At 34.9% G+C, this 13,882-nt stretch overlaps 1 protein-coding gene across 1 annotated transcript in view; it reads left to right on the top strand.

Moving 5' to 3' along the window:
• The window catches only part of LOC125653310 (centrosomal protein of 95 kDa-like), a 40,022-nt gene extending 35,928 nt beyond the window's left edge, over positions 1 to 4,094 (top strand). Inside the window, exons 21-22 of the mRNA XM_048882725.2 lie at positions 728 to 812; positions 3,192 to 4,094. Of these exons, the coding sequence (XP_048738682.1) occupies positions 728 to 812; positions 3,192 to 3,356 (250 nt within the window). The 3' untranslated portion in view covers positions 3,357 to 4,094. The remainder of the gene's footprint in view (positions 1 to 727; positions 813 to 3,191) is intronic.
• The last annotated feature ends 9,788 nt before the right edge of the window (positions 4,095 to 13,882 follow it).

The raw sequence follows: 13,882 nt of genomic DNA on the forward strand, positions 1-13,882 counted from the left end.
ACAATCTTGTACATTCACATATATCTATATCAGCTCAGATTGCATTAACAGTGTATTGTCTAAATAGTGGTCCTTACTGATTATGATTTTTAAATGTTCAGGACCCAGTTTCATGAAGGTTAGTCAACTTTAACCAACAATTGTCATTAACTCTTACATTTATATAGTTTAACTATTATACATTATTTGTCAGTTAAATCTAACTAACTTTTGTGCAACAGGGTCCAGATGCATGTTCAGGATCCTCTTTTGATTTAAATGTGTCTATTTTACACTTCCAGAATCAAAGAATAAAGGGGAATATTTTTTTCTATGTGTCATAAAAACCTCTAATATTGATAACAAGTATTTAAATAAAAGTGAAGGGGGTTGATAGTGGGTTTAACCCTTGTGTCAAATTAAGGCCTTGCAAGTGATGTTGTGTTTAATGATAATAAATCTAACATGCTTATAACAGTGTACCACATGAGAGAAAGGTTTTGGATACTTTGTAGGTTTAATCCTTTTGACAGTAGATATTGTCCTTTTACCCATTAATTTAAATTGCCTTTAATTTTTAAGCTGTAAGGATAGACTGTGATATTTAGAGGGTGTGTTCCTTATGACAATGCCACTCCAACTTGCATGTACACGTAATAGCTAGGAATTGACTTGTATAGGGCCTTCACACTTGTTCGCAGTATGATGTTTATGAATTTCTCTTTTGTCTTGCCTTGACCACAATGAGTTATCGTGATCAGTTTGAGATGTTGTCAGAATCCATTACCAAAGAGAAAAAAGAACTTTTAGTGCGGGAAAAAGCACAGAAGAAGGTAAGTAAATGGAAAGCGAAATTGACACATGGTGTGCATAGCCATTATATAACTGATAAAAGATAAATGGGAACATGACTGGAGATTGAATATTGAAATGAAAAAGAACTCTATCATAATGATAAGGGTTAATTGATAGATGCTGTCTTGCTTCAAAACTGAGTATGTTTTTGTGCAGAATCTCGGTGTAATTAAGTTGTTACCCCAAATATTACCAAAATCTCTAAAATTAGAATTATAAAATCTTAAGAGATAGTATTTTTTCACCTTTTTTAATATTCTGACATAATATGACTGGTTTTTATGAAGTTTGCCTTCTCATAAACATCAAGCACAGACATGGACAAATGTCATATTTACACTATAGAAGTAAAAGATAAAGACTGTCTGTCCAAGCAATGTGGCGGAGGCTGTTATTTCCTGCAATTCACACACGGATTATATTCACAGTTTACATACGGTATTTGACAAACATCAAAGCACATACTGTGATACATATTTACAGATCGAATTATTCAACAAGTAGAACACAAGTATGTAAGTAATGTGAATAATTAAGTAAATAAATGATATAGATCAATATATATAAATCTCAAATTGCCTCATTGGATACAGAAGAAATCTTTAACTATTGATGAACTGTGGATGAATACTAGGTCTATCCACAACAGACAAGATCACAACACAATTCAAAAGACACCTTTTACGTTTATCAAACATGTTTTATCAGTAATTTACTATTTAACTAGTTCTTATATACTACTTTACTTTTTTAAACTTTCTGTATTTAATACTTCTCTACTTATTAGTCCACTACTGGTTTGTAAAACCGAAGTGGACTATAGGTTTCTTTTTTGTCTGTCTCTCAGTCTGTCCCATTGGTTTTCCAGACTTTTTTTCCCGCTACGCTTGCAAGGATTCGTTTGAAACTTGCAGTGTTGTTTCAGAGTGGCAAACTACAGATCAGGTTTCAATTTCGTAACGTTTGATGGATAGGTATTAAAGAAATCAATTTTTATATGTTACGTTTTTATATTCATTTGGATCATGTTCCGGTCGAAAGGCTGTAACAGTAGGACATATGAATAGAGGCAGTTGATGAAATCAGTCACTGATTGTGTAAAAAATCACTCATTAATTTTAGATTTCAAGCTCATTAATCACAAAAGCATCATATCAATGAAAATATATATCAGATCTGTTAATCACGTGAGTATTTTTCTGTGATCAGTGTGAGAAGTCTGATCAGTCGGCAGTACTCAATTTACCACATTCCTGCAATCCGACTGAAATCACGGGTATTCAAAATCAGCCTTCGAACAATTAATAGGGTCTAGTAAGTAGTATTACAAACAGGGTTTTAAATTCCTTGATAAGTATTTAAAATGCAGATATGAATGTTAAATCGGGTTGTTGTTTTGTGTTCCATTTGCACATTTATTTAAAAGTATTTACCCCATGTATTTTGTGTTTAATAAAGTCCGGGAACCAGATTTGATGCTTTTTGAACTGCATCGAAACTAGGCAAACGGTATGTCGCACAATGATGGAGTACCCGAATTTTCTTGATTGTGTTTATAATTATGTTTATCAGACCCAAATTTACTGTGTGACATTTAGAATACATATATATACATGTTTATGAATTGAATTAGAAAATTGTAAGAGTTCTGACTAAGACTATTTCATCCCTGATAAAAACTACATGAGTCAACTGTGTGAACAATAAAATATCAAACTAATTCGATAATGGTAAACATGGTGACTTGGTACCAATGTTTTAGGTCACAGTTCAAGGTCAAACAACATCATATACATTATCTTGAATATTACATCCATCAATTAATTGGGGTGCCAGTAGTAGACATGTATAATTGCTTATGCAATACTCTCAAAGTTCTCGTTCTTTATTACTACTTTTTGTTCAACTGTCTTCTACTATATTTACTTCCTATCGTTATAATGGAAAAAAGTAAACAATCGGACAAAAACGGAAATGGACGAAAAACTAATGACAAATCATGCAAGGCAAAAATCGATTAATTGAAATACTCTATATAGCAAATGAAATAAAACAAGCTATTAATCAGAATAATGATAAAGAATGTTGGAAATAAATAAAATGTTAATTGCAATTACGGATTCACAACACACGCTATGCTTTCTGAAAGCAAGAATCAATATCTTTACTAGGGTAAAACTGAGAAATGGTGTTCATATCCTCCACATTACTTTTAATATTGACACGAATCAAGTGAAACTAACTGTTTCCTCCTTAAAGCTTCAATTTCAATTGTATGGCATCAACATTATCATGTATGTTTATCTTCATTTTGAATATTAGAATATTATCTGACAAGTAAGCACTGATATTTACAGGTGCTTGAACAGATGAAGAAAGAAATGCGAAAGAAGATGGAGTCAGAAATCCAGCAGTTACAGGACCAGTTAGTGAGAGATGACGACGATGCATATTTCAGGCAGCTAGATGCAGATCGTGTCATTCATAACTTACAGCTTGCCAAATATCATGTGAATGTGTAATCCGTCTCTCTGAAAACATCTCACTGTGATATCTTTATAGGGTCTGAATTCCTGTGCTGGAGTAACTCATGTTTGAAATATTTTCAAATTTATTCATTTCAGTACAATTATATATTTGCATTAGATGCAAAGTTTTTTAAAGGTAGGATGTGGTGTAAATGTTAAGAAGTGAATAATTTGTTAATACATTGTCCATGTGTACAGAACGGTGCATTTACTTGGTTTAAAAATAACTGTTTTAAGTAGCCAGCGAGTAGGTGAATTCATAGCAGCAAATGTACATATCTATTCATGTGATCATGTACAAAATTAATCCATTGTCCATCATGACTACCAGTAGTGTTTTTATAGACTTGTCTTTACATGTATGCATGTACATACACATTGTAAAAAAGAAATTTTTTTATAGGTTCAAGCAGTTTACAGTTTCTGAAACCATCTTTTATTTTGAACATATTTTATTGAGCAAATCAAAAGGATTCGGAAAACGTTACAACTTTCTAGTTCCTCTTCTTTTCTTTTAAAAGAATGTTGGTATATAAATGAATTTATTGTTTCAACGCTAGCAATAAGGTATAGTAGTGTTTTAGGTGGGCAGATTATTATAAAATGACCTCTCAAGTACAAGGACATTTTAAATTTTCCAATAAGAAATTTAAACAAGAGGCCCATAGGCCACATCACTCACCAGAGAACATTGTAACTTGTGAAAAAGCATTAAATCTTTTAAAAAGAAAATCTTCATACATTTGAATACTTTGCATATAGACTGGCTGCATAGTTATAATAAGTTTGAGGCCTCTATAAAATTGTGAAATTCTTGGGCCCTTTGTCAAGGGTTCATGTACTGGGATGGATCATTTTGTGAAATTGAATTAAATTTAAAGGTTTTCCTCTTCACACCTGAATATCTAGCAAACAATATAAATGCTTAGTAACAGCTCCTCCAAACAAAGTTTAGATGTTATGTATGAAAGGTGAAGATAACAAACAAGTGATCAGTCTCATAACTCCTATAAGGAATACAAAATTAAGAGTTGGGCAAGCATGGACCCCTGGACATACCAGAGGTGGGATCAGGTGCCTAGGAGGAGTAAGCATCCCCAGTCAACCAGTCACACCCGCTGTAAAGCCCTATGTCTTGATCACGTAAAAGGAGTAATCCGTAGTCAAAATCGGTGTGCCAAGAACGGCCTAACAATCGGTGTGAAACATGTCGGACAGCATTTGACCCAATGATAGGTTGTATTGGCAATCTAAATCATTATAACGACCATAGAATTTGTGAAATGCTGACCTTAAACGAGACTGTTGAAACCCCTGTAACATCAACTTATTTGTCAATAGCCTACCTCGATTTAAAAACTGATCATACTCAGAACAAGCTTTGTATATCAAATCAGTTGAGAGAAATAAACACCATGTGCAGGTGATAATGGAATATTGCAGCGCTACATAAATATGGGAAGTTGACGATGGAGAAGCTGATATTAACTCGTTTGTCATAAAGTTGAGTTGTTAGTTTGCCGTTAATATCCATTTTCAATAAGATATCGAAGTAGGAAGCAGATGTGGAGGACTCTGTGTTGTCTTTTGTCTCGAGTTCACAGGGATATACTGAATTGATTGATTGATTGAATATTGTTTTACGTCCCTCTCGAGAATATTTCACTCTTATGGAGACGTCACCACTGCCGGTGAAGGGCTGCAAAATTTAGGCCTATGCTCGGCGCTTATGGCTATTGAACAGGGAGGGATCTTTATCGTGCCACGCCTGCTGTGACACGGGACCTCGGTTTTTACGGTCTCATCCGAAGGACCGCCCCATTTAGTCGCCTCTTACGACAAGCAAGGGGGTACCGAGGACCTACTCTAACCCGGATCCCCACGGGATTATATGACGTATGAATGAAAATGATCATTGTTAATAGATAAATCGTCGATATATCTAAATGTTGAGTTGCTGTGTCTATATGTTCTTGTGGATTGCCTCCAGACTACTGTTTATAGATTTTTGTAGTATTGCCTTCAGACTGCTATGTCTGTTTTTGTGGGCTGCCTAGACTATTGTGTTTATAGCTTTTTTTGGCCTTCCTCCAAACGGCTGTCTAGCCCTATAATTGTTTTTTATACTGCTCTCAGACTGCTGTGTCTAATCTAATTAAAATTAGACTGTTTAAATCCGCATCATATACGGCGCGGATCCAAGAAGTCTTAATTTGATTAGATTGACTGCTGTGTCTCAATCTAATTAAAATTAGCTGTTTTGAATCCGCTACCGCTTCTTTTAGAGATTCAAAACAGCTAATTTTAATTAGATTGTGCTGTGTCTATAGGTTTTTGTGGAAAGCCTGCAGACTGCCATGTCTGTAGATTTTGTGGACTGTATCTACACTACAATGTCTGTAGGTTTTGTGGACTGCTGTGTCTATAGGGTTTTCCTGTGCCAATAGTTTTGGACTGCCACCAGATTGCTGTGTCGACAGCTATTTCTTTCCTTGTACAGTACGGCGTCAAGATTGCTTTGTTTAGCTGGCTTTCCAACTTCCCGTTAATTAGCACTTTGCGACGGGATTGTCTCTAAGCTATCTTTCATCTGACTACTTCTCAAGGCCACGGTCGATCATTGAAGAATTTTAGCAAAAAGTTCTACATTTTAGGATTAGATTGCTGCAGTGTCGTATAACGCCCAACATTTTGAAAATGTTTTGATTTCCCCCAGAATAGCATTCAGTATCCGAAAAGGTATTGTATAAAGGATAATAAAATAAATCTAGGATCTAGCACAGGTGCTTGTGGACAGGACTTCCGGTACCCCCCTTCTTTTATTTTTAAATGTTCAATTCCTTGGGTATTTCGGACGTATTTTTGATAAAATATGTAACTTCAGAGTTTATCTATTTCAATGGAATACACAAATCTCGCATAGAAACCGTTTTTAAAAATGTTATATAACCGATCATAATATTATGATCGGTGATATGACATTTTTAAAAACGGTTTCTATGCGAGATTTGTGTATTCCATTGAAATAGATAAACTCTGAAGTTACATATTTTATCAAAAATACGTCCGAAATACCCAAGGAATTGAACATTTAAAAATAAAAGAAGGGGGGTACCGGAAGTCCTGTCCACAAGCACCTGTGGGATCTAGTGCTGCTTTGTATTACAGCTGCACAGTTTAATAATAATAATAATAAAACGTTGCTAACTAGTAAATTGTGCATTAAAGGGAAATACAACTATTTCCAGGTTCCGAGTAATCCTTACATTAGATTTACACCATAATTTAGTTGTTTTAAAACGTTGATATTTGCTCTCGTTGAAGAAGGGGTGACATTACCAAGTTAGACCAAAATTCTAACGTTTACCCAAAACTTTTTGATCAAGAAAAGCTCCGCAAAGCAGTGCATATCCCCTCGCAATTAGAGTCTACAAGTTTTTTTCTGTGAAGTCCCGTAGTGATCTTTGACCTCAAAATTAATAGAGGCCTTCCCCTCTTGATAACATAGCCATGCTAGTACAGTGTATGTGAAGTATTAAGGTAGTACTCTACATCATCATAATGGCTGACTTCCTTTAAAAACATGGATGAAAAAATCGATATCAGCAATATTTGACTTTTCCTTTTCCATTTAAATACCTAGCCGAGTAGCTCAGTAAGTTAGAATACCGACGGTTGGACTTCCGGTATAGGATTTACAGGGTGAGCACGGGGTTGTTCCGATAGAGTGGATTATACCTTTTGTAGAGTCTGTAAGTTTAGAACCAATACCCTCTGTTACCCACAGAGGGTCCTCATGTATATATGTTATAATTTATATCTTGTTTTTGTTTGACATTTTGAAAATCTTGTGATTAGAACACTAAATTCAGGACGGCAGCCACTTCAAGTGGCGGCCATCTTGGTGAATATGATCGTCCAGTCAAAAATAGAAGGTATCGACGTGAACACTCCCTTATTAGGTCACCTGAATTCATTCAGGTGACCTATTGCTATCTGTTTTGTCCGTCGTCGTTCGTCGTGCGTTAACATTTGAACATTTTCAGCTTCTTCTCTGAAACCCCTGAACCAATTTCAACCAATTTTGGCATATAGCATCTGTGGGTGAAGGGGAACAAAAATTGTGAAATTCGTGGTCCCTGCCCCCCTGGGGCCTGAGGGGTGGGGCAAAAACCATCAAAATGAGTGTAATTTTAAAAAATCTTCTTCTTTACTCCTGGACATCAAGAAGCCAAATTGTGGGCATAATTATAATGAGCATTGAGCCCTCTACCAAAATTGTTAAATTCATGGCCCCTGGGGCAGGGGTTCTTGTGTTAGGGTGGGGCTCTGTTGGTCATATAGTGAAAATGGCAAAAACCATCAAAATGAGTGTAATTTTAAAAAATCTTCTTCTTTACTCCTGGACATCAAGAAGCCAAACTGTGGGCATAATTATAATGAGCATTGAGCCCTCTACCAAAATTGTGAAATTCATGGCCCCTGGGGCAGGGGTTCTTGTGTTAGGGTGGGGCTCTATTGGTCATATAGTGAAAATGTAGAAATTCTTTGAAAATCTTCTCTGTCTCTGGGTATTAAGTAGACAAACTAATAGCATGGTAATGATGAGCAAGGATGCCTCTTTATACCCCCCGCAACAAGTTGTGGGGGGGTATACTGGAATCGAGTTGTCCGTCTGTCCGTCCGTCCGTCCGTCTGTAGACGCAATGGTTTCCGGGCTCTAAAGCATTATCCTTTCCACCTACCGTCACCATATCATATATATGGACTACCCATGGGATGAAGATGTTCCCTATTGATTTTGGGGTCAAAAGGTCAAAGGTCAAGCACACTGGACATCGAAGTAGCAATATGGTTTCCGGGCTCTAAAGTGTTATCCTTACCACCTACAGTCACCATATCATACATATGGACTACCCATAGGATGAAGATGTTCCCTATCGATTTTAGGGTCAAAAGGTCAAAGGTCAAGCGCACTGGACATTGAAGTAGCAATATGGTTTCCGGGCTCTAAAGCGTTATCCTTTCCACCTACAGTCACCATATCATACATATGGACTACCCATGGGATGAAGATGTTCCCTATCGACTTTGGGGTCAAAAGGTCAAAGGTCATGCGCACTGGACATCGAAGTAGCAACACTCAGAAAAGAGGTAGTTTATACCTATTACCAACACCCTTTGGGAGATTGGGGTAAGCGGGGGGTATTCTTAGTGAGCATTGCTCACAGTACCTCTTGTTAAAAATTGTGAAATTCATGGCCCCTGGATCAGGGGTTCTGGTGCTAGGGTGGGTCTCTATAAGTCATATAGTGAAAATGCATTATTTCTTTGAAAATCTTCTTCTCTGTCCTTGGGTATTAAGTAGACAAACCAATAGCATGATTATGATGAGCAAGGATGCCTCTTTCAAAATTGTGAAATTTATGGCCCCTGGGTCAGGGGTTCTGGTATTAGGGTGGGGCCCTATTGATCATATAGTGAAAAAGCATTTTATTTCTTTGAAAATCTTCTCCTCTGCTGCTGGGTATTAAGTAGACAAACTAATAGTATGATAATGATGATCAAGGATGCTTCTTTCAAAACTGAAATTTATGGCCCCTGGGTCAGGGGTTCTGGTGCAAAGGCGGGGCTGACCACATAGCTATTCAATGTTTCTTCCATCCAAAAGTAAAATTCTTATATTTAAACACAAACCTAATTCAAACATTGGAAGGTTGTTACATGATACTCAGGTGACCTATAAGGCCCCTGGGCCTCTTGTTGTAAATGTACTGGACAATTCTGCTGTGAAGCCAGATGCTATTATTGAATATGTGCATGAAAATTGTGGACCAGGTACACTTTATGCATGCGTCCCCAAGTCTGGAAATCTGTATGAAATAACAATGGATGGAAAAGCCCCCGTGTAATATTTACTTGAGGGGATCAAAGTGGGGAATTCTACATCTAAGGTTCATGAAGTAGTACAATCATCCATCATTGTTAGTTTCTTACATCTACCAGCTTATATTGATGATGAAGAAATCGAACACTCTTTGCGTGAGTTAGGTGTAGAATTATTGTCATCAATAAACAGGAGATTCTACCCAGGAACCACAATAGCAGATGGTACTAGGTATGTGCGTGTGAAACTACCACCGAATATGAGTTCATTTCCATATACAATGAAATTCCACAAAGAATATTATAGAAGTATACACAATGAACAGTTAAAAGTGTGTTCTTTGTGTTATTCTGCTGATCACCTGTTCAGGGAATGTCCCAGATTTATTTGTTTCAAGTGTAAACAGCAAGGACACTATGCGAGAGCATGTAAAAATAAACAATGTGAAGAATGTTGTGAATGGGAACACAGGTGTGAGTGTTCGAATCGGATGAGTGAACGAGAATACTCAAATGGTGAATGGGAAACGGGTCACAGTGAAGAGAAAAACAAACCGAATGACATTCACGAAGACTTCACGGATCAAAGCAAAGAAAATGATACGGGAATCATAGAACATACAACACCTGAAAACAATTCCAAAGAAGCGGATAAAACTCCGAAAGAAAGTGAGAACGTAACGAAAAGCGGAGAAATGGAAGTGGACAACACGTGTGAGAAAAAAACATACTAAAGACACTCAAGAAATACAGAGTAGTTCAAAAGAAGACGAAATTACTACGGAATTAGAAGAAGACATGGAACACGTTTCGATTAACTCGACAAAGGGAGACAACACAGAAACAGAAACGGAATCAGAAGCCGAGGTTGAAATAACAGTTAATGGAAAAACGAAACGGAAGAAGAAAGGTAGGAAAAAGAATAAAGCAAAGAAAAATAAATAAAATGGGTAGAGAATTAACTGTCTTTCTCCTAAACATAACAATGGTTATAATTTCCTCATGGAATTGTAACGGTTTATGTGATATAAACAAAAGGAAGGCGGTGTTCAGTTTATTACAGGACAAAAGATATGATATTATAGGTTTACAAGAGACACATTGGAAGAATGATTTCATTGAGAATTACAAACACTTATGGGACGGAGATATATATTATAACAATTTTGAAACTGCATCTAAAGGAGTTGCATTTCTGATTAGAAATGATATTAAATCAAATGTTGAATTCGTTCATGGCAAAGATGGCAGTTTTTACATATTAAATATAAAGAAAATGAAGGAAGTATTATAGATATTATTAACATTTATGCTCCAAACAACACGAAAGATAGATGTTTATTTTTCAGAAATATGTCAGAAAAGATTAATTTATTAGACAAAATCATTGTACTTGGTGATTTTAATAATACGCTAGGTGAAATAGATCGGTGTAGTAAAACAAAACATATGTATGATCAGGGTTACAAAACTTTGGTTGATATGATGAATAAATGCGGCATTGTTGATGTATGGAGAAAAAGAAACAGAAATGAAAGGGTATTTTCTAGGAAAGTTGTGGTTGAAAATAAACTTATACAAAGTAGAACTGACTACATATTAGTATCAAATGTGGTAAGTGACTTTGTTAAAAATATATATTACACAAATACGTCACTTGGTGATCATTCAATGGTTATACTTTACTTAGATACGAATGAATATTGTGGATACATAACAATTCTCTCTTGTTTGATGAATTATATAAGAAAAAGGTAGTAGATATTTTAGAGAGAGAAAAGAAATGTAAATTATTTGAAGTCCCTCCTTTGGTGTGGTGGGACAATTTGAAATACAAAATCAAAAAATTTTCACAATGTTATAGTAGAGATCGTGCCAAAGAAAGGAATAAAGAGTTTTATAAATTGCAAAATGCAATTCAAAGAATGTCACAAAATACTGCTAACGGTGATTGTGTTGATATTGAGAAATATGAAGCTTTGAAAAATGATCTTTCCGAGTATGAAAATGAAAAGTGTAGAGGAGCTGTATTAAGATCTAAAGCACAATGGGCTATTGAATCAGATAAGTGTACAAAATATTTTCTTAATTTAGAGAAAAGGAGACAAGAGTCGCATGCTATAAAAGAGCTCATAGATGAAAAATTTGATACAGTTAAAAACGATGTTGATTCTATATCAGATATACAATATGATTTTTATTCTACATTATATTCATCTGTTGAAATTGATATTGAATTAAAAATAATTTTCTGTCTTTTGTTGACAAAAAGCTTGACGAAAATGATGTAGAAATGTGTGACATGAAAATCACTTACGAAGAAATAGAAAAAGCAACAAAACAATTGGCTAATAATAAAAGTCCAGGGTCTGATGGACTTACTGTAGAATTTTATAAGACATTTTTACCTCATTGATGCCCAGTATTGTACAGGTTATTTCATGAAATTGAAATAAGAGAAAATTTATCTCATTCTATGAAAATGGGTGTTATTACATTATTGTATAAAAGAAGGGGTGACAAAATATTGTTAAAAAATTGGAGACCAATAAGTCTATTAAATGTAGATTACAAAATTGTTGCAAGGATTATGTCAAATAGGTTGAAATTAGTTTTGCCTAATATTATATCTGAAAGTCAAACATGTTGCATTATGGGTAAAGATATAGCAGATACGTTAGTAAGTATACGAGATATTATTGACATGGTTGAAATGTACAATATGGAAGGTTATATTGTAAAAATAGATCAAGAAAAGGCTTTCGATAGAGTTAGTCATGAGTATCTTTCAGACGTGTTAAAGGTATTTGGTTTTGGACCTTATTTTAGAAAATGGATTAGTATTTTTTATACAGATATTTATAGTAGTGTAAAATGTAATGGATTCTTGACAAAATATTTTTCGGTCAAGAACTCTGTGAGGCAAGGATGCCCGATATCTGCTATGTTGTATGTTTTATCATCTGAACCATTAAGTTGTTTAATTAAAAAAAGCACATATATTAAAGGTATACCAATACCATTGTCAGGTACAAGTGCATTAATGTTTCAACATGCAGATGATACAACGTTAGCTGTTAGTGATAAGAGGTCTGTTTTTGAAGCATTACAAGTTTTTGATTTTTATGGTAAAGCTTCAGGTGCCAAAGTGAATGTACAAAAATCTGAAATAATGTGTATTGGGAATGGTAAATTTACGAATGATGATAAAAATGCTCTGGGGATAAGAGAAACGAATATTATTAAAATATTAGGTATATATTTTGGAAAAAATAGTGAGGAGTGTGATAGCCTCAACTGGAGAGACAAGGTTATGAACATTAAACAAATTCTCTCCTTATGGAGACAAAGAAAATTATCCTTGCAAGGCAGAACAACTATAATAAACATTGTTAATGTCAAAATTATGGTATACATTGACAGTAGTATCTATTCCGGAATGGGCTAAGAGAGATATTCAAAAAGAATGTACTGAATTTTTATGGAATCATGGTGCTCATCTGGTATCATATAAAACTATCATTGGTGAGAAAGCTCAAGGTGGTATTAGAAAGGTAGATATACATCTAAAACAATTATCATATAGGCTAAAATATTTAGCAAAATATTTTTGTATAGAAAAACATTACTTGTGGAAACATACTTTTCGATACTTTTTACATAAGGTTTGTGGATTAGATGCGAATTTGGATATATTTTTGCTTAAATTCAACAAGAAGGATCTACAAATTTTACCATCATTTTATGTTGAGATGTTCAGTGCATGGTATGCAATTGAAGATTTTTGCGTGGACCCTGAGGTCCACGCAGAAAATATATAAGCGAGGTTAAACCGGATGCACTGGAGAAAACTGAGTGTGCGCATGCTCAATGGATATGCGGAGCGTAGCGGAGACAGTCGAGTATTGCCGATTGGGGAACTTATTGATCGGGATCGGGATTCAATACAAAACAATGAGCAGGTAACGGGTGGCTTCGCCCCCAATACATGTTCGCCCTCAGAGGTTTCGCCGCCTTGTCCCAAATATACATGTACCTATATTATTAATTAAAGGTGTCAAATTTTTGCGTGTATGGATTTTGGCAGTTATTTATGATAAATCGCTATTGTTTTTTGCTGTATTTGTGCGTGTGTGCCATGGGGGAGGGTTTTTAATGTATCCAAATCGATCTATTCAGTGATAACATGTACCTATTTCATTATGTTTAGTTTTTAATAAAGTATATCTTCTTTGTTCAAAGTTTCAGGGAAAAGATAGAGATTGTTGGAATAAAATTTATTTTACTTACATAAAAGAAGTTGTTATTTTCAAGATTTTTGAAGAAAAAAAATAATGTCCTTAAATGTCCTTAAAATCGGAAATAATATCATTTGGTAATTGATCGGCTACTTATTATTGAATTTAATTAAAGTGCATCTGTTAAATTAAACATCGACTGATCAAACGTACACCTTGATTCATATTAAGTTCCTATTCCAAACACATGCCTATGGTCCACGTATTGCAGTCCTTTTTTAAAGCACAGCAACTTGTATTGTTTTTAATTATAATGACTGTGATATATACAATATCTGTTTGTTTTACAATCTGAAAGTTATGAATGCTGGGAAAATGTTGAAATGGGAACATTTT

The sequence above is a fragment of the Ostrea edulis genome, chromosome 7 (genome assembly GCF_947568905.1).
Source record: "Ostrea edulis chromosome 7, xbOstEdul1.1, whole genome shotgun sequence".
Taxonomy (NCBI): domain Eukaryota; kingdom Metazoa; phylum Mollusca; class Bivalvia; order Ostreida; family Ostreidae; genus Ostrea; species Ostrea edulis.